Source organism: Salvelinus sp. IW2-2015, linkage group LG3, assembly GCF_002910315.2.
Source record: "Salvelinus sp. IW2-2015 linkage group LG3, ASM291031v2, whole genome shotgun sequence".
NCBI classification, from domain to species: Eukaryota; Metazoa; Chordata; class Actinopteri; order Salmoniformes; family Salmonidae; genus Salvelinus; species Salvelinus sp. IW2-2015.
Genome location: NC_036840.1, coordinates 23,391,273 through 23,412,992, shown reverse-complemented (window position 1 = coordinate 23,412,992; position 21,720 = coordinate 23,391,273). Strand labels below are relative to the sequence as shown.

Here is a 21,720-nt window from a genome sequence, read left to right as displayed (position 1 = left end):
TAGAACTGTTGCTACACTGATAGAACTGTTGCTACACTGTTAGAACAATGGCCTTCCGAGTGGCGCAGTTCTATCTCTAGCTGTGCCACTAGAGATTCTTGGTTCGAGTCCAGGCTCTGTCGCAGCCGGCCGCGACCAGTAGACCCATGGGGCACAATTGGCCCAGCGTCGTCCGGGTTAGGGTAGGGTTTGGCTGGCGTGGATGTCCTTGTCCCATCGCGCACTAGCGACTCCTGTGGCGGGCCTCCGGGTTAAGTGGGCATTGTGTCAAGAAGCTAAAATTGGATACCACGAAATTGGGGAGATTAAATTTTTTTAAAGAACTGTTAGAACACTGTTAGAACTGTTAGACCTGTTGGAACGCTGTTAGAACACTGTTATAACTGTTAGAACACTGTTAGAACTGTTAGAACACTGTTAGAACTGTTAGCAGTCTAACAGTTATAACAGTGTTCTAACAGTTCTAACAGCGTTCTAACAGTGTTCTAACATAGTTCTAACAGCATTCTAACAGTGTTTTAACAGTTCTAACAGCGTTCTAACAGTTCTAACAGTGTCCTAACAGCGTTCTAACAGTTATAACAGCATTCTAACAGTTCTAATTAAAAAAAAAATTTTTTTAAAAGAACTGTTAGAACACTGATAGAACTGTTAGACCTGTTGGAACGCTGTTAGAACACTGTTATAACTGTTAACAGTTCTAACAGTGTACCAACAGTTCTAATAGKASWCTYWRAMWWKTYWRAGWSTMCTATTAGAACTGTTGGTACACTGTTAGAACTGTTAACAGTTATAACAGTGTTCTAACAGCGTTCCAACAGGTCTAACAGTTCTATCAGTGTTCTAACAGTTCTTTTAAAAAAATTTTTTTTTAATTAGAACTGTTAGAATGCTGTTATAACTGTTAGAACGCTGTTAGGACACTGTTAGAACTGTTAGAACGCTGTTAGAACTGTTAAAACACTGTTAGAATGCTGTTAGAACACTGTTAGAACACTGTTAGAACACTGTTAGAACGCTGTTAGAACTGTTAGAATGCTGTTAGAATGCTGTTAGAACGCTGTTAGAACGCTGTTAGAACCATGTTAGATCTGTTAGGACGCTGTTAGAACCATGTTAGATCTGTTAGGACGCTGTTAGAACCATGTTAGAACCATGTTAGAACACTGTTAGGACACTGTTAGAACTGTTAGAATGCTGTTAGGACACTGGTAGAACTGTTAGAACGCTGTTAGAATGCTGTTAGAACACTGGTAGAACTGTTAGAACGCTGTTAGAACACTGTTAGAATGCTGTTAGAACTGTTAGAACACTGCTAGAACGCTGTTAGAACACTGTTAGATCTGTTAGGACGCTGTTAGAACACTGTTAGAACACTGTTAGAATACTATTAGTACTTTATGAACGCTGTTAAAATACTATTAGACTGTAGAACAATTTTAAACCTGTTTAGAATTACTAGTACGAAACTGTCTTAGAACACTGTGATAGAATACTATTGAACTGTTAGAACACTGTTAGAATACTAACTTTAGAATGTAATAAACTGTTTTAGAACTGGCTGTTAGAGATACTATTAGACTGTTAGCAGCAATGTTTAGAACGCTGTTAGAACGCTATTAGAAACTATTAGAACACTGTTAGAATACAGACTGTTAGAACACTGTTTAGAAAAACTATTAGAAACGTTAGAACTCTGTAGATATATAGACACTGTAGCAATTAGACAGACTGTAGAACAATGTTGAGTTTTGAAACGCTGTTAGAGAATACTATTAGAACTGTTAGAACTCTGTTAGAATACTATTAGAACTGTTAGAACTCTGTTAGAATACTATTAGTACTGTTAGAACAATGTTAGAACGCTGTTAGAACACTGTTAGAACACTGTTAGAACGCTGTTAGAACACTGTTAGAACACTGTTAGAACACTGTTAGAACACTATTAGAACTGTTAGAACACTGTTAGAACGCTGTTTGAACATTGTTGGAATACTATTAGAACTGTTAGAACACTGTTAGAATGCTGTTTGAACAGTGTTTGAACACTGTTAGAATACTATTAGAACTGTTAGAACACTGTTAGAATACTATTAGAACTGTTAGAACACTGTTAGAACGCTGTCTAGAATAGATAAATACTCTGTCCACCAGGTGGTGCTGAGCACTTTTAATTTGTCTTTAGCCCCAACCATCTGACTCCACCATTTGACAGCTCTGTGTGTGTGTGTGTGTGTGTGTGTGTGTGTGTCTCTGTGTGTGTGTCTCTGTGTGTGTGTCTCTGTGTCTGTCTCTGTGTCTGTCTCTGTCTCTGTGTCTGTCTGTCTCTGTGTCTGTCTGTCTGTCTGTCTGTCTGTCTGTCGTGAGAGGGCCGGAGGTACTACAGATAAAACGGTTTGAAAGTCTGTCCCTGGGGCTACAGGCAATGAAACTGGGAGAGATAAATAACAGGTAGAGATGGAGAGAACAGATAGAGAGAGAGAAAACAAAGAGGGCAAGAGGACATATATAGAGAAAGATAAACCAGAGAGAGAGAGAGTGTTGAACCTTATCATGCTGATAATCAGAGTATGTGTGTGTGTGTGTGCATGTCTCTGTGCATCTGTGTGTGAGTATGTTCTGTGATGTGATGTTGCAGTCCCTTGTCAGGCCCTTTGGGACTCTCACTTTGCAGACAGAGGAGTTGCACTCCAGTAGGACTTCCTTACATAACATCTCTCTCTCTTTCTCCCCACCCCCTCTCTCTTCCCCTACTCTCTCTTTCTTCTCTCTCTGTCTCTCTAGGAAGGGTGTGAGTGAAGGAGAAGTGAGTTCAGAGGATAGAGAGCATGCCAAGCGTATCGTCTACTCTGTGGTGTATGGAGCAGGTGAGAAGAACTACCCACATGACTCAGTTAGTTAGCCACATCACTTCAGTCGCCCTTAACCAGGGAAAGAGAGAGAGTGGGAGAGGAAGAACGAGAGAGAGTGGGAGAGGAAGAACGAGAGAGAGTGGGAGAGGAAGAACGAGAGAGAGTGGGAGAGGAAAACGAGATAGACGTGGAGAGAAGAGAGGAGGGGGAGAGGAAGAGAGAGAGTGGGAGAGGAAGAAAGAGAGAGAGAGTAGTGGCATGGGTAGTAGGGTGATGGTAATGATAGCAGTTTAATGATGGTGGTGGTAGTAGTAGTCGTAATGATGATGGTAGTTGTAGTACTGATGTAATGGTGAAGATGACAGTTATTTAGTTATAAGTTAGTTATAGTATCATTTTCCATGTTTAGCTTTTTATATTTATTACATTTCTACTATATTGTTGTTATTTTTGTGTTCAATTTTGTATTATTATTTACTACCATTTTATATAATTCTTTGTTATTGTTTATAATTTTATTACAATGTATATTGTATACATTGTTGCTTTGGCAGTATTGACACAATGTTTTTCATGCCAATAAAGCAGCTTGAATTTGAATTTGAAAGAGAGAGAGGAGGAAAGAGAGAGAATGGGAGAGGAAAAAACAGAGAGGGAGCAAGAATGTAGAAAGGGCCCATGTGGCCTAAGTATGCCTTCTTCATTTGTGGCCCGTTTAATACTCACTCGCACACACAACACATTTCCCTGCTGTAGCCAATGGAAACTATTTCAAAACGCTGGCCCCATGACCATAGATTTCTAACGTGGAGGGAATGTGTATCATGAAAGTGTAGTAAGACTATTCTGTATCTGGGTCACTTTGCATTGTCTGTTATGTATTTCTAGCCTGTTGATTAACAGCTTGTTATATGAGTGTTGTTGTTTGTGTGAGACTGAGTCACACACTCTGCTGCTGTATCTGGACCTCACTGTTGGCTCACACTCATCAAGAGGCACACACACACACACACACGCACAGCCTTGTACAACTAACCTTGTGGGGACACACGATTCAGTGTCATTCAAAATCAAATTGTCCCCAACCTTTACCTGTAAACCTTAACTTAACCTTAAACCTAATTCTAACCCTAACACTAATTCTAACCTTAACCCTAAACCCCCGAGAAATCGCATTTGACCTTGTGTGGACTAATAAAATGTCCCCAGTTGGTAAAATGTTTGTAAGTTTACTATTCTTGTGAGTATAGTTAAACACGTCCACATATACACACACACACACACACACACACACACACACACACACACACACACACGTAGCAGTAAGGGAGCCTCCAGGCTGTGCTGTCAGGCAGGCAGTAGTAGAGGATTGGGAGATGTTGAGAGGTTGTGATGGCTGGCAGTGGTCTGGCAATGGTTGTGTGTGTGTGGCTGGTGTTTGTGGCTGGTGTGTGTGTGTGGCTTGTGTGTGTGTGGCTGGTGTGAGTGTGTGTGTGTGGCTGGTGTGAGTCGACAAGCCTCTCCCGTCCGCAGTTCAGAGATCAGACGAGTGCAGTATCATTGCCCGGAAACCACCACTCAGACTCACGCACACACACATACATTAGACACACACACAGTAACACACACAGTTACAGCTCTGACATGTATGGGTGTTTGTCTTTTCACAGATGAGTGCGTTCAGTGACAAAGGGACTTGATGATGGAGTATTCTTTGGTCTTTCAATGACATGTGGCATTATGACTCTGTGTGTGTGCATGGTAGAGATGGAAGGAAGCCTCACGGCTGATTTGAATGTTTTTAATAGCATAAGACGTGATACATTGTGTATCTGTCGTCAAGGAGGACAAGAGAAGCTGAGAAAGGAGGAGAAAGACACAGGGAGGAAAGAAGAGGGGGTTAGTGGAGTGAGGGAGAGCGTTCGTTTTCAGCGTAGACAGCCTAGGCCTTCCTAGTGGCTCGTCTCCTTGGTTACGGAATACTAAAAGGAAGCTTTCTCCTGGAGACAATAATCAGGCGGAGAGAGAAGAGGAGGGGGGAGGGGTGGTGTTGGCCATGCAGACAGACACACACAAATGGGTCAGAAGAAAAAGAGGCCAAGTGTTGACTGTTGCACTCTGGGAGAGGGACAGAGGGAAAGAGAGAGGAAGAAAGAGAGGAGAGAAAAAGAGACTGAATTGGAAAAGAGGTGTGGGAGAGAGGAAGAAAGAAAGAGGAGAGAGATGGACGTGGAGGAGAGAGCGAGATTGATGTGGAGGAGAGAGAAAGAGAGATGGACGTGGGGGAGAAGGAGAGAGAGAGAGATGTGAGTGAGCAGTAACGAGGCTGGAGGGTCACACAGGACTGACCTCATTCAGCTGGTATGTGGTGCCTCGGCCACACACACACACTCCGTTGTAGACTTCCACACACACACACACACACACTACTGCCTTTTTGCACCCCTTACCCGCCCTGTGGCAACCGGTTGCCTTCGCTCACTCCCTACAATAGACCTTCTCCTCACTCACACACACACACACACACACATCTCCAGTGGTAAACTGTTATCAGGTGAAGGGTCAAAAAATGATTAGCTAATCACACCCCTTTAGTATGTCATTTCTAGCCTGATCATATGGTGTGTCTAAATCAGTGTTACTCATTTTAAATTCATTGGATTTCATTTCTACCAAATGAGGTACTCAAAGCGCTTCACATAGTAGGGGGAAACTCACCTCATCCCCCACCAATGTGTGGATGAGGCGGCCACACATCAGCTATCAGGTGGAGAGGTTAGAAGTGATATATGCCAATTAGGAATGAGGGGGATGATTAGGTGGTCATGATGGAATGGGGCCAGATTGGGGATTTAGCCACGATATCGGGGTTAACACCCCTACTCTTACGATAAGTCAGGATACCCGTCCCATCCGAAAGACATCACCCTAAGGGCAATTTCCCCTTCACTGCCCTAGGGCATTGGGATCTCCTTAGACCAGAGGGAGTTTCCCCTACTGGCCCTCCAATGCTGCTTCCAGCAACATCTGGTCTCCCATCCAGGCAGCTACCCTGCTTAGGTTCAGAAGCAAGCCAGCAATGGGATGCAGGGTGGTATGCTGCTGAAGGGAAACAACATTAGATTTGAGCATTTGTGGCCTCAATTTACCTAAAATGTATCATTGGTGTTCCCACTCCTACTGGTGGTACAATGTTATCATAGGGGTAAAAATGATTTAAAGTCATTGAGCTACCATATTAGAGATGTAGGATCTTAATTTGAGCCAGTTTGCTACAGCAGGAAAATAATCCTGAAGCAACAGGAAATGTGAATGATCAAGTCAGAAATTTCAGAGTGGAAATTACAAAATTCAGAAGCCTTTTGAAATGGAGACATTTTCTTTTTTACAGCCAAATCTCTATTTTTGATGTAAATGGCATCTTATAGGATGGTCCAGACACCTTTTTTTGTGATTTCATTTGTTTTTGAGAAAATCAGCACTGTGTCAATTACCTCTATCTCGTACTCGCCTGTATACACTCACACACTCTTGAGCGTGCACACACACACACACACACACACACACACACACACATCCACACTGCACAGATACATACTGACACTCACACAGTGTGATGATGTTCACAAACAGATCAACTCCATCTCTCTGTGTGACATAGAGCCGCCCTCCCCCCAAAACACTCACACTATCCCTGCATGTTCACACTCTCTCCCTGTGTCTCCCCGGGTGTGTGTGTGTGTAGAGGGCACGGGGGGCACGTCCACCCAGGCAGGGGCCCCAGACTGGCACAGATTTGGGGCTTAGCGCCTGTCTCCGCTGGGCCAACTGCCCCCTCCTGCTGCACCATCCCTGGCGCTCCCTCTGTCTGGCAGAACATTATTCATCACCAGCCGCGCGTTAACCCACAGAACACAGACACACACACAGTGCCACGGAACACACACGCTGCGAATAAACACACTGTGAACACACAAACACAGTGCTGCAGAACACAGACACACACGCAGTCTGTGAACACAAATATACACAAACATTCTGACCCTATGAACACACAAACACGCACAGGCTCACATACTGAGCACACAGAGCCACGATTCTCTTGACTGGAATCTCCTTTGGGCCAGAGCTAGGGTGGAATGGCCGATACTGATCTCTGCACTCACATCGTAGATAGGGAAAGCAGTCAGAGGCATAACTTTGAGATGATTTCCTGATATAACTTTTTCTATATATTTACAGTACCAGTAAAGAGTTTGGACACACCTATGCATTCAAATCAAATCAAAGTTTATTTGTCACATGCACCGAATACAACAGGTGTAGACCTTACAGTGAAATGCTTACGTACAGGCTCTAACCAATAGTGCAAAAAAGGTATTAGGTGAACAATAGGTAAGTAAAGAAATAAAACAACAGTAAAAAGACAGGCTATATACAGTAGCGAGGCTATAAAAGTAGTGAGGCTACATACAGACACCGGTTAGTCAGGTTGATTGAGGTAGTATGTACATGTAGATATGGTTAAAGTGACTGCATATATGATGAACAGAGAGTAGCAGTAGTGTAAAAGAGGGGTTGGCGGGTAGTGTGTGGCGGGACACAATGCAGATAGCCCGGTTAGCCAATGTGCGGGAGCACTGGTTGGTCGGCCCAATTGAGGTAGTATGTACATTAATGAATAGTTAAAGTGACTATGCATATATGATAAATAGAGAGTAGCAGCAGCATAAAAAAGATGGGTTGGGGTGGGCACACAATGCAAATAGTCCGGGTAGCCATTTGATTACCTGTTCAGGAGTCTTATGGCTTGGGGGTAAAAACTGTTGAGAAGCCTTTTTGTCCTAGACTTGGCACTTCGGTATCGCTTGCCATGCGGTAGGAGAGAGAACAGTCTATGACTGGGGTGGCTGGGGTCCAGGGCTTTTCTTAATTTTTACTATTTTCTACATTGTCCAATAATAGTGAAGACATCAAAACTATGAAATAACACATATGGAATCATGTAGTAAGCAAAAAAGTGTTAAGCAAATCAAAATCTATTTTAGATTCTTCAAAGTAGCCACCCTTTGTCTTGATGACAGCTTTGCACACTCTTGACATTCTCTCAACCAGCTTCATGAGGTAGTGTTAAAAGTTAATTTGTGGAATTTCTTTTCATCTGAAAGCGTTTGAGCAAATCAGTTGTGTTGTGACAAGGTAGGGGTGGTATACAGAAGATAGCCCTATTTGGTATAATACCAAGTTCATATTATGGCAAGAACAGCTCAAATAAGCAAAGAGAAATGGCAGTCCATCATTACTTTAAGACATGAAGGTCAGTCAATCCGGAAAATGTCAAGAACTTTGAAAGTTTCTTCAACCATCAAGCGCTATGATGAAACTGGCTCTCATGATGACCGCCACAGGAAAGGAAGACCCAGAGTTACTTCTGCTGCAGAGGATAAGTTCGTTAGAGTTAATAGCCTCAGAAATTGCATCCCAAATAAATGCTTCACAGAGTTCAAGTAAGACACATCTCAACATCAACTGTTCAGAGACATCGTGAATCAGGACTTCATGGTCGGCTGCAAAGAAACCACTACTAAAGGACACCAATAAGAAGAAGAGACTTGCTTGGACCAAAAAACACGCGCAATGGACATTAGAGCGTTGGAAATGAAATAACACATCTGATGGGTCCGAATTTGAAATGTTTGGTTCCAACCATCGTGTCTTTGTGAGACGCAGAGTAGGTGAACGGATGATCTCCGCATGTGTTGTTCCCACCGTGAAGCATGGAGGAGGAGATGTTATGGTGTGGGGGGTGCTTTGCTGGTGACACTGTCAAAGATTTATTTAGAATTCAAGGCACACTTAACCAGCATGGCTACCACAGCATTCTGCAGCGATAAGCCATCCCATCTGGTTTGAGCTTAGTGGGACTATCATTTGTTTTTCAAGAGGACAATGACCAAACACACCTCCAGGCTGTGTAAGGGCTATTTTTGACCAAGAAGGAGAGTGATGGAGCACTGCAGCAGATGACCTAGCCTCCACAATCACCTAACCACAACCCAATTGAGATGGTTTGGGATAATTTGGACCACAGAGTGAAGGAAAAACAGCCAACAAGTGCTCAGCATATGTGAAGCATAACTCCTTCAAGACTGTTGGAAAAGCATTCCAGGTGAAGCTGGTTGAGAAAATGCCAAGAGTGCAAAGCTCTCATCAAGGTAAAGGGTGGCAACTTTGAAGAATCTTAAATCTAAAGTATATTTTGATTTGTTTCACACTTCTTTGGTTACTACATGATTCCATATGTGTTATTTCATAGTTTTGATGTCTTAACTATTATTCTACAATGTAGAAAATAGTAAAAATAAGAAAACTCCTTGAATGAGTAGGTGTGTCCAAACTTTTGACTGGTACTGTACAAATGTTGTATCACTATGCTATGGTATATATCAGGGGTGTTCAAATTCTACCTTGGAGGTCCAGAGTACTGTTTGTTTTCTGTTCTACCTGATAATTAATTGCACTCACCTTGTGTCCCAGGTCGAAATCAGTCCTTGATTACACATTTTGTTTGTTGTATTGTTTGTATATCACATTTGGGTGAGTGTCCTTGTCTGTCAGTGTACCAGTGTTTTGTTACTTGTCATGTTTTTTGTGGACTCAGGAAGAATAGCTGCTGCCTTTGCAAAAACTAATGGGGCTCCAAATAAATAGAGGGGAATGGATAAAACTGGCATTGAATTTGGGCGATATATGTTATGGTTGTCTGTCTCCCCCAGGTAGGGAGCGTCTGTCGGGCATCCTGGGTGTTAGTGCTGAACAGGCCAGCCACTTCCAGGACAGCTTCCTCCACACCTACAGAGAGGTCCAGACCTTCATACACACCACCATCCAGCAGTGCCACAAACGAGGTATGTGTGTGTGGGGTGGGGGGGCGGGCTCACTCTGTGTGTGTCTTTCTGTGCATATGGGTGGATGCGTGTTTGTGGGAGGGAGGGAGGGATCCACTTTGTGTGTGCATTGGTGGGTGAGGAAAAATATGTGCTTGTATTGGCAGGACTGAGACAAACTGCCTGTGGACGGGGAGGAGAGAGGTTGGAGGGGTGGGGTAATGGTTCAACCAGGACACTCGATATATCCTGGCAGATATGCTAACACAGCACACCTGAGACTGTAGCACTGCGGCCTCGAGTCAACACCCTGGCCTCTGCACTCTGTCACACTGAAAATATTTAGTCCAGGCAATAGGCCAATCGACGTCTTTGAACGCTGAAAACACCTTTTACAGCTTAAAACTCTGATATGGAGGAAAGACATTGTTGGTTGGTGTGACTAAGATTTCTCAAGAATGATTCAGGAGTACTTAGCTTTTCTTGCGTCTTGTGTTCATTGAGATTGACCTGCCCCCTAAACAAATGTTCTGTGTTATCCTGATATCTTATACATTGATGCTTTTTACAGTAGGAACATTTTGAGAAAATATTCGGCAAAAAATTCTTATCGTAGTCAGTTAAAATATGCAGTTAAAGTTTAAACTTCTAGAAAGAGTATAGCAGAGAGGGTCTCTGTCACAGTGGCATAACAGCCATCAACCCCGACACGCACCGACAAGCACTCTGTCACCTGTGGCAACCAATCACCGTTACTACACACTCTTCATCTCTAAATGAGCCAAGCGCAACGGAATGCTCGTGAGACGCCACACAGATCGCTGCAAAAATTCTTTAACTGAGCATGCTCACTGGGGACCAGTGTAATGTCGTTCGGAACGGACCGTTTTAATTTCAGTCATCGCTGTGGCGCCACTCCTGGGATTTATCAGCCTCACCTGTCAGGGCTGGGGCTCTCTCTCTCTCACAAACACACTATCTCTCTCCCTAACCTCTTTCTCTCTCGCTGTCTCTCTCTTTATTTTTCTCCTTTTATTTCTCTCTTTTTCCCTCCTCTCACTCTCTTTCTCTCGCTTCATTCTCCCTAACTCTCTTTCTCCCTCTATCTCTCTCACAGCCTAACAGAGATTTCAGTTGATCAATAAACATCTCAGCTTGCAATCTGCTCTAGCTAGGGCTAAGAGACCGCTGTGTGTGTGTGCGTGCGTGCGTGCCTGTGTGTGCGTGTGTGTGTGCCTGTGTGTAGCCATTTTCTCTAACTGAATATAGTGCTATCTGGCTGTGCATGCCTCTCTCATCAAAACAGAATTGTTGATTTATACTCTGATTTTGAAATGAGCTCTGACCCCATTTCGCACTGGCATCCTCCCTTATTTTCCATATACTTCCTTAGCCGTCACACACTATCAGGGAGGTCCCCAAAGGACATGTGTCATACCTATACTTCTAAAGACATGATGAAGGGAAGAGGAGGAGGTGGCGGGGAGCTTTATATATCCAGTACCAACAGGGGAAATTAAAAGAGAGAGAGAAAATAGGACAAGTCATCAAGAGGACACAGTGAAAAGGGGATTTACAGATGCATCTTCAGTTCACAAACACTGATGTGTAATAGATAGTCAACCTACACACACACACACATCAAGAGACTGTCCATCTTCCCAGACTTCACTGCCTCCGCGGCCAAGAAACGAGCAGCGGTTTGACAACGCAAAGCGGCTTCTGCACACCTGTCAGGGAGTAAAGTTTGGCCTCTTCTTCCCAGCTGAGCTGAGGTTCACGCTACCGAGCGGAGCGCTTCACAAGTTCACCGACCCGACCGCCGCAATTGACTTTATCAAGAACTTGAAGGAAACTGCTCCCCCGGCCTGACCGGCGCAACGAGATGGACACTTAGCCTATCTGCAGTGCAGCGTTTGATTTGTAAGGCCCAACACATGTAGCCTACCACAGTGCCTTCTAGTGTTCTATTTGCCTTATACGTACATTCTCCTCATTGTCAGCTGAAATAGTAAGCCTCAATTTTCTTCACTGTTTTCTATGTGGGCTCGTGACACAGGTCCATTTTTATTTTGATGAGTGACACTAGATAGGCCATAAGCTGTCATGCTGCCTGTGTTATTTGATMTAACACCCTGTTGTCACTTTACTTGTCGCTATTGGTAAACTGTGCTTTCTATTGTTTTTGTTTTTGTTGTATGTACAAAGTATGTGGACTCCCCTTCGAATTAGTGGATTCGGCTATTTCAGCCACACCCGTTGCTGAGCAGTGGTGGGGAAAGTACTCAATTGTCATACTTGAGTAAAAGTAAAGATACCTTAATAGAAAATTACTCAAATAAAAGTGAAAGTCACCCAGTAAAAACCTACTTGAGTAAAAATCTAAAAGTATTTGGTTTAAAATATACTTAAGTATCAGAAGTAAATGGAATTGCTAAAATGTACTTAAGTACCAAAAGTAAAAGTAGACACCATTTAAAATGTGTTATATTAAGCAAATCAGACGTCACAATAAAACATTTGTAAAAATAAAAATGACAGATGGCCAGTGGCACACTCCAACACTCAGACATAATTTACAAACGAAGCATTTGTGTTTAGTGAGTCCACCAAATCAGAAGCAGTAGGGATGACCAGGTATGTTCTCTTGATAAGTGTGTGAATTGGACCATTTTCCTGTCAAAAGTACTTTTGGGTGTCAGGGAAAATGTATAGAGTAAAAAGTACATTATTTTCTTTGGGAATGTAATAAAGTAAAAGTTGGCAAAAGATATATAGTAAAGTACAGATACCCCCCAAAAACTACTGAAGTAGTACTTTAAAGTATTTTTACGTAAGTACGTTACGCCACTGCCGGTGTATAAAATCGAGCACACAGCCATGCAATCTCCATAGACAAACATTGGCAGTAGAATGGCCTTACTGAAGAGCTCAGTGACTTTCAGCGTGGCACCGTCATAGGATGTCACCTTTCCAACAAGTCAGTTCATCAAATGTTTGCCCTGCTAGAGCTGCCCCTGTCAACGTTAAGGGCTGTTATTGTGAAGTGAAAATGTCTAGGAGAAGCAACGGCTCAGCCGCGAAGTGGTAGGCCACACAAGCTCACACAACGCACGTAAAATTTGTCTGTCCTCGGTTACAACACTCAACCAAGTTCAAAACTGCCTCTGGAAGCAACGTCAGCACAATAACTCTTTGTCGGGAGCTTCATACAATGGGTTTCGATGGCTCGCCGCCATTGGACTCTGGGGCAGTGGAAACGCGATCTCTGGAGTGATGAATCACGCTTCACCATCTGGCAGTCCAACAGACGAATCTGGGTTTGGCGGATGCCAGGAGAACACTACCTGCACGAATGCATAGTGCCAACTGTAAAGTTTGGTGGAGGAGGAATAATGGTCTGGGGCTGTTTTTCATGGTTTGGGCTAGGCCCCTTAGTTCTGGTGAAGGGAAATCTTAATGCTACAGCATACAATGACATTCTAGACGATTCTGTGCTTCCAACTTTGTGGCAATAGTTTGGGGAAGGCCCTTTCCTGTTTCATCATGACAATGCCCCCGTGCACAAAGGGAGGTCCATACAGAAATGGTTTGTCGAGATCGGTGTGGAAGAACTTAACTGGCCTGCACAGAGCCCTGACCTCAACCCCATCAAACACCTTTGGGATGAATTGGAACGCGGACTGCGAGCCAGGCCTAATCGCTCAAAATCAGTGCCGGACCTCACTAATGCCCTTGTAGCTAAATAGAAGCAAGTCCCCGCAGCAATGTTCCAAGCTTTCCCAGAAGAGTGGAGGCTGTTATAGRAGCAAAGGGGGGGACCAACTCCATATGAATGCCCACGATTTTGGAATGAGGTGTTCYACGAGCAGGTGTCCACATACTTTTGGTCATGTAGTGTAATTGTCACAACGCTCCARTTGGTAAGAGTTTAGCCTTGCTACTGTAACTACTATGTTTCCTGGAGCGTATTTAGGAGCTTGTGTACGAGAGGGGGATGCGCGTGTCTTGTTTGGGAAGACACTTCAGCGGGTGGGAGGTAGTTCAACTGTTTTTTGGTTTTCTTGTATGTCAAGTTTGGTCTTCTGCTGATATTTAAATGTATTTAAATTAAAGGATGATGACTCAACAACCTAATTTAATAGGGTAGTCGACTGGGAGTATACTTACATGTTCTAGTTGGAACTGTAAAGATTTGAACCAACCAGTCAAACGTGGTGGAGTAGAACTGTAAAAATTTGAACCAACCAGTCAAACGTAGTGAAGTAGAACTGTAAAGATTTGAACCAACCAGTCAAACGTGGTGGAGTAGAACTGTAAAGATTTGAACCAACCAGTCAAACGTGGTGGAGTACTTCAGCATCTTCAACATCTGGGAACACAGATTGCTTTCTTACAAGAGACCCATCTGAGAGTTTCAGGTGACTTTAGAATGCAGAACGGTTGGGTAGGCCATCTTTATCAAAGTAAAGTGAAAGGAGCTGCAATTTCCATACACAAATTGGTGCCTTTTGTCAAATCATGTAACATACTACTTTTGAAAGAAAACAGAGGGAAGGGAGACTCTGAACTGACCATTCAAATTTTGTACGCTACCTCGCCATCCCCAAATGTGTACAAGGATCGACTCTCTTTACACGCTGAATTRGATACCTTGTCATCAGGCCTCGTGACATACTCACTGTGAGTATGGCGACAAGGGAAGTAAATTGCTTTCTCATCAACTTTGCCAGTCTTCCTCTACTCACAAAATGTCTCAAATTCAAACGCCCACAGGTGCAACAATTGATCGCCAGCTAATAAATAATCAGTTTAAGGACTTCTATGCATCTTTATACACTTCTGAACATTTTGATAAATGTTGTAATACTCTAACTGCTCCTACTATTGATTCAGTTGGGCTGCCAACTTCTGTGTAATTCAGTACTGGATGCGTGCAGATACCCCACATGTCATTCCAGCATGGTTGAAGATAGAATATTCCCCCTGTATGCCATCCTCATTGGCTGCTTTGGCACACTCGCCTATGAACTCTGCTATTTCAGGTTATACCAAAATCATTTGAGTAAAAACCACTCAAGATCTGGAACCAGTTTAGACGTCACATTGGATTGCAAACCTCTTCATTAAGGGCCCCTCTACTCAGAAATCACGTTTTCTCCGTCCATCGATAGTAGATGGAGGCTTCGCCGTTTGGTTTAACCTTGGCATCAAATCCTTCAATGATTTGTATATCGACGGCACGTTTGCATCGTTCCAACAACTCTCAGCTAAATTCCACCTTCCCAATAGTKATTTCAATAGATAGAAATGTGCAGCTTTATCCGTGACATGAGTAGTACAGGTGCGTTTTGCTCCTCCTACTGTCATAACATTATACTTTGATAATGGCAAAATATAAATCAGACTTTGTAGCCTTTTTGAGTTTGTGGCAAGAAGGTTGATTTTACTTCGGTGGAAATCGCCCTCTCCTCATTTTGTGTGGATTAAAGATGTCTTACGCTATCTTTTCCAATTTACTAAAGTGTATGTCCTATGGGGCTCTTCTGGCAAATTCTACCGAATGTGGCAGCTTTTCTTTACCTACGTAGAGACACTGCAATTTCCCTCCACAGGAAACTGCCTGTACTAGTTTTGTATTTAATTTATCTGCCTTTGTGAGTGTTTAATATTAGCCTGACTTTTTATCATTTTGAAGACCAGCTGTGTTTTTCTTTTKCTTTGTTGTTGTTTTTAATGTATGTTTTTGTTATGAAAGTATTATTTTAAGTATTTCATATTTTTGTGTAGGCATATACATTCCTACCTCCTTTAAAAAAAACATGTTTCCATGTGATTTCATACATTGAAATATAACATGTGCAGTATATTTCAATCATTGTTTACACTGAAACAGAAAAAAAATCTCAATAAAAAGACACTAATTAGATAAATAAATGTACTGATTTCAAACACTGGTCGTCAAGCTAATGTATACGAATATATAAACATACACAATCCTGTTTGCATGATTTTCAAAGAATGTCTGATAAGAACAAAGTTATAAATGTTATAAATGTAAATGTTCTTATCAGACATTTGTTCTTATCAGACATTCTTTGAAAATCCTGCAAACAGGATTGTGTATGTTTATATATAACTTTGTTAATAATATATGACATGTCCTGACATGTTACACACAAAGCATTAAGAACACCTTCCTAATATTGAGTTGCTCCCCTCAACTCCACAGGGAAGCTGGCCCATGTTGACTCCAATGCTTCCCACAGTTGTGTCAAGTTGGCTGGCTGTCTTTTTGGGTGGTGGACCATTCTTGATACACACGGGAAACTGTTGAGCGTGAAAAACCCAGCCGRGCTGCAGTTCTTGACAAAAACCTGTGCTCCTGGAACCTACTACCTGTTCAAAGGCACTTAAGTCTTTTGTCTTGCCCATTCACCCTCTGAATGCCACACATACACAACCCATGTTCAATTGTKTCAAGYCTTAAAAATAATTGTTTAACCTGTCTACTCCRCTTCATCTACACTGATTGAAGTAMATTTAACAAGTGACATCAATAAYGGATCATAGCTTTCACCTYGATTCACCTGGTCATGGAAAGAGCAGGTGTTCTTAATGTTTTGTACAGTCAGTGTACACACGCATGCCTCATTCATGGCTCCAACACAGTTAAACGTAAACATTCACACCCATGCACATTCCTATGTATGACCATCACACTAGTCATCCGTGACTCTATGAATGAATGTTGACAACCAGTTAGCCCTTTTACATGCTTGTCATTATACCCTAGACCAACAGGTCACATTCCTGTAGGCCAGGTCACGCGTGTAGCCCCCGCTGTATGGGGTGAAATAATACAACCGACACACACTCACTGCGAACACACTTGCTATGAATGAACACACACTCACTGCAAACACACACAAACACGTTACAGACGGTCATTCTGTGTGTATGGCTGTGGATTACCTCACTGTGTTCCAGAAGGATTTGCCTGTAAAGCCTGGGCCCTTTGTCTAATACTGGAATGCACTAGGACAGACATGTCTGACGTGAGCACGTGTGGGTGGGTGGGTGGGTTGGTGTTTGGGAAGTGTGATTGTCAGGGATGGGAAGTTTGAGTGTGTGTGTGTGTGTGTGTTTGCCACCCAACTAGTTTACAATGCTGTTATGACAGGGGACTGTGCTTACTGGAGTTAAATAAATGCAGTCATGCAATCTGTTTTATTGTTAGAACAGGGATTTTCCCCCATTGAAATTCTTGGGCCGGCCGTCAAACAGTGTAACATTATGATTTTTTGTTATATACATTTTTGGGATATCAAAAAAACGCTTTCATGTGTAAAATGAATCGAATAAAAGCAAGATATAACATATGTAGAAAAGATAATGGACATAAAGTATATATTTTTTTAGGCCGTAGCAGCGAATACTGAGTTTTCAGCCGCGCCCCTCTGGAAACGTCTTGCTCAAAGCTGTGGATATGGATCAAGTTCTGCGCATGACTTATTTTACACACACAGCACCCTTCATGGTTCTCTCTTTAATCACCCTCTTCTGAACCATGATGACAGAGCCTAGGTCTCTACATCATATGTCTGCACAGCTGAAATAAAAACCCTGTGGCGATTTGAACGAACATTCAAGCCTACATTATGAAGGCTACAATGAAGGCTATATAATGAAGGCTGTATAATGAAAGCTATATAATGGCTGTATAATGAAGGCTGTATAATGAAGGCTGTATAATGAAGGCTATATTATGAAGGCTATATTATGAAGGCTATATAATGAAGGTTATATTATGAAGGCTATATAATGAAGGCTATATAATGAAGGCTGTATAATGAAGGCTATATAATGAAGGCTATATTATGAAGGCTATATTATGAAGGCTGTATAATGAAGGCTATATTATGAAGGCTATATAATGAAGGCTACAATGAAGGCCATTATGTCGGTTGAACTACACTGGTGTAGGCTAATCTTTATACTTGCTGCCGTATCTTAGCCACTAATCAGAGTTGCTGAAAAAGAACGCTACTACTTTGAGTGCCTGTCTGCCTCCTGCTTAGCCAATGTTTGCAATGATGATGAAAACATAACATCAATTCGTTAATTAGACTGCATGTCTAACCCTTTGATATTCTGCTTRGATAGCTGCATTATGAAAGCTACAATGAGTAGCCTTCAAAGTATCCCGACCTCTTGACTTTATCCATTTTGTTTTACGTTACAGCCTTATTCTAAAATTGATTAAATACTTTTTTCCCCCTCATCACTCTACACACAATACCTCATAATGACAAAGCGAAAACAGGTTTTTAGACATTTTAGAAAAATGTATGTAACAAAAATAATATCTTATTTACATAAGTATTCAGAGCCTTTGGTATGAGACTCGAAATTGATCTCAGGTGCATCCTTTTTCCAATGATCATCCTTGAGATGTTTTTGCAACATGATTGTAGTCCACCTGTGGTAAATTCAATTGACTGGACATGATTTGGAAAGGCACACACCATAAGGTCTCACAGTTGGCTGTGCATGTCAGACCAAAAACCAAGCCATGAGGTCGAAGGAATTGTCCGTAAAGCTCCGAGACAGGATTGTGTCGAGGCACATATCTGGGGAAGGGTACCAAAAAATATCTGCAGCATTGAAGGTCCCCAAGAACACAGTGGCTTCCATCATTCTTAAATGGAAGAAGTTTGGAAACACTAAGACTCTTTCTAGAGCTGGCCGCCCGGCCAAACTGAGCAATCGGGCGAGAAGGGCCTTGGTCAGAGAGGTGACCAAGAACCCTATGGTCACTCTGACAGAGCTCCTGAGTTCCTCTGTGGAGATGGTAGAACCTTCCAGAAGGACAACCATCTCTGTAGCACTCCACCAATCAGGACTTTAAGGTAGAGTGGCCAGACGGAAGCCACTCCTCAGTAAAAGGCACATGACAGCCCGCTTGGAGTTTGCCAAAAGGCACCTAAAGGACACAGACCATGAGAAACAAGATTCTCTGGTCTGATGAAACTAAGATTGAACTCTATGTCCTGAATGCCATGCGTCACGTCTGGAGGAAACCTGGCACTATACCTGGCACTATGGGCTCCCGAGTCGCGCAGCGGTCTAAGACACTGCATCTCAGTGCTAGAGGCTTCACTACAGACACACTGGTTTGAATCGAGGCTATATCACAACCGGCTGTGATTGGGTGTCCCATAGGGCGGCGCACAAATTGGCCCAGCGTCGTCCGAGTTTGGTGTAGGCTGTCATTGTAAATAATAATTTGTTCTTAACTGACTTTCCTAGTTAAATAAAGGTTCAATAAAAATGGTGGTGGCAGCATCATGCTGTGGGGATGTTTTTCAGCGGTAGGGACTTGGAGACTAGTCAGGATCGAGGAAAAATGAACGGAGCAAAGTACAGAGAGATCTTTGATTGAAAACCTACTCCAGAGCGCTCAGGACCTCAGACTTCCAACAGGACAACGACCCTAAGCACACAGCCAAGACAACGCAGGAGTGGCTTTGGGACAAGTCTCTGAAAGTCCTTGAGTYGCCCAGCCAGAGCCCGGACTTGAACCCGATCAAACATCTCTGGAGAGACCTGAAAATAGCMGTGCAGCGATGCTCTCCATCCAACCTGACAGAGCTTGAGAGGATCTGCAGAGAAGAATGGGATAAAGTCCCCAAATACAGGTGTGCCAAGCTTGTAGCGTCATACCCAAGAAGACTCAAGGCTGTAATCACTGCCAAAGGTGCTTCAACAAAGTACTGAGTAAAGGGTCTGAATACTTATGTAAATGTTATATTTCAGTTTTTTATTTTTAATACATCTAATAAAAAAATACTTAAAAAAAAAAAACTGTTTTTGCATTGTAATTATGGGGTACTATGTGTAGAATGATCAGGGAGAAAAACAATTGAATCCATTTTAGAATAAGTCTGTAAGGTAACAAAATGTGGAAAAGGGGTCTGAATACTTTCCGAATGCACTGTAACTGCATTGGGGCAAGAAAAAATCTGCGAGGTTGTACAACATGTAAATGATCATGATCTTTTGTGTACAACATGTAAATAGCTGCATGTAGCCTAGCTCCCCTCCTGAAAAACAAACATGAAAACACGCTTATTTTTAATAGTTTACTGAGACATGGAATGCAGTAGTTGTTGACCGTGTCCTTTGTGTACGACATGAAGTGTGTAGGCTACACCAGACAAAGGCGTTRATCACCAGTCAAAGCAGAGTGRGCAGCAGCTACGTAGGCAGCGGAGTGCGCAGCAGCTACATTTTAAAAAATGTGCACACATACATTTTTTTGTTGCCGCATCAAAACGGATTTCCAGAAAATCCGGAACCATAGCCACTCTGTAATTTTTTTAAATAATATAATCTTTGAGAACTAACAATAATCACCAAAATAAAAGCTTGAAAAAAATAAAAAAAATAAAATGAATTTAGCAGTATTGATTTTGTTATTATGTTAGAGCAAAAGAACACAGRATTAGCCAATGCAAAATGCATAGAATGCAGGAAATTAGCTTTAAAACTGCCAAATGTTCTCTCAGGTACATGGCAAAAAGTGTAGAATTGCAACAAATTAGCTTTAAAACTGCAAAAATMGATCCCAGCTCCATTAAGAAATGTGTAGAATTGCAGGAAATTGACTTAAAAATACCAGCATTTCTCTACACAGCCAAAATGTTCTCTAGAATTCAGCCAGGCCAACCACGCCCATTGCAAGGCCCCGTACCGCGCCCACCACRTAAGCCCCCTTTTGATCCAGAATAAAACCTGTTAGAATACCAAACACATCATCCTTCCTCATATCTTTCAATTGCAGTGTGAATAACCTCTAGTACTGTACCTGTGTGTTGTTGTTGCCTAGGTTACGTGGTGTCTATTATGGGCCGGCGAAGGACACTTCCTCACATCCACTCTACAGACTGGGGAGTCCGCATGCAGGCTGAGAGACAGGCTGTCAACTTTGTGGTCCAAGGTAGTGTGGAGGGGACGGGCGTGTATGTATGTATGTATGTATGTGTGTGTGTGTGTGTGTGTGTGTGTGTGTGAGTGCCTGTGTGAGCTTGAGTGTATGCGTGCGTGTGTTAACTTCTCTTCTGGCTTTCTGTTTCTTCTCTCTAGGGTCAGCTGCTGACCTGTGTAAGATGGCCATGATCCGTATCTTCTCTCAAGTCTCCTCCTCCAGCTCTCTCTCCGCCAGGTTAGACCAAGACTACATCCCAAATGGTACCCTATTTCCTATATAGTGCACTACTTTTGGCCAGAGCCCTATGGGTTCTCGCCATTAGTAGTGCACTATCTACAGAATAGGGTGCCATTTGGGATGCAGCCRAACTTCACTTCTCCTCACCCTTCTCTTCCTCCTCCTGTTCTCCATACAATAATGGGAAATTTTCATTCCAGGAATTGACTTTCAATTTATCTTCTGAGTTCAAATTGAATCTACCAACCCTGCTGCCAAGATTCTCTTTCCCTTCCTCCATCCTTCCCTCTTTCCCTCCCTTTCTATCTCCCTCCATGGCTTCCCTTCCTTGCCCTCTCTCTCCCCTTCCCTCTCTCCCCTCCCTCCGCCCATCCCTCCTAATCATAGCTCAGGGTCATCCAGTCACTCCACATCATTCACTTACCTCGCCGCAATCATCAGTTACAACCACTCATCTTTTTCTTTTTACCCTGAGTGCTCTCTCTGACGCAGCCCACGTTGTCTTCTTTCTGTCTTCTCTACTCCCTCCCTCTATTTCTTTTTTCTTTCACCTTTATTTAACTAGGCAAGTCAGTTAAGTGTATATTCTTATTTACAATGACGGCCTACCCCGGCCCAACCCTCCCCTAACCCGGACGACGCTGGGCCAATTGTGCGCTGCTTTATGGGACTTCCGATCACAGCCGATTGGGATCAAACCAGGGTCTGTAGTGACGCCTCTAGCACTGCGATGCAGTGGCTTAGACCGCTG

General features: G+C 42.8%; 1 protein-coding gene across 1 annotated transcript in view; it reads left to right on the top strand.

Annotated features, from left to right (window-relative positions):
* Positions 1-21,720, top strand: part of poln (polymerase (DNA directed) nu) — an 87,849-nt gene that overhangs the window by 64,356 nt on the left and 1,773 nt on the right. The window contains 4 exon segments of the mRNA XM_070449563.1: positions 2,785-2,867; positions 9,629-9,760; positions 20,631-20,741; positions 20,888-20,966. Of these exon segments, the coding sequence (XP_070305664.1) occupies positions 2,785-2,867; positions 9,629-9,760; positions 20,631-20,741; positions 20,888-20,966 (405 nt within the window).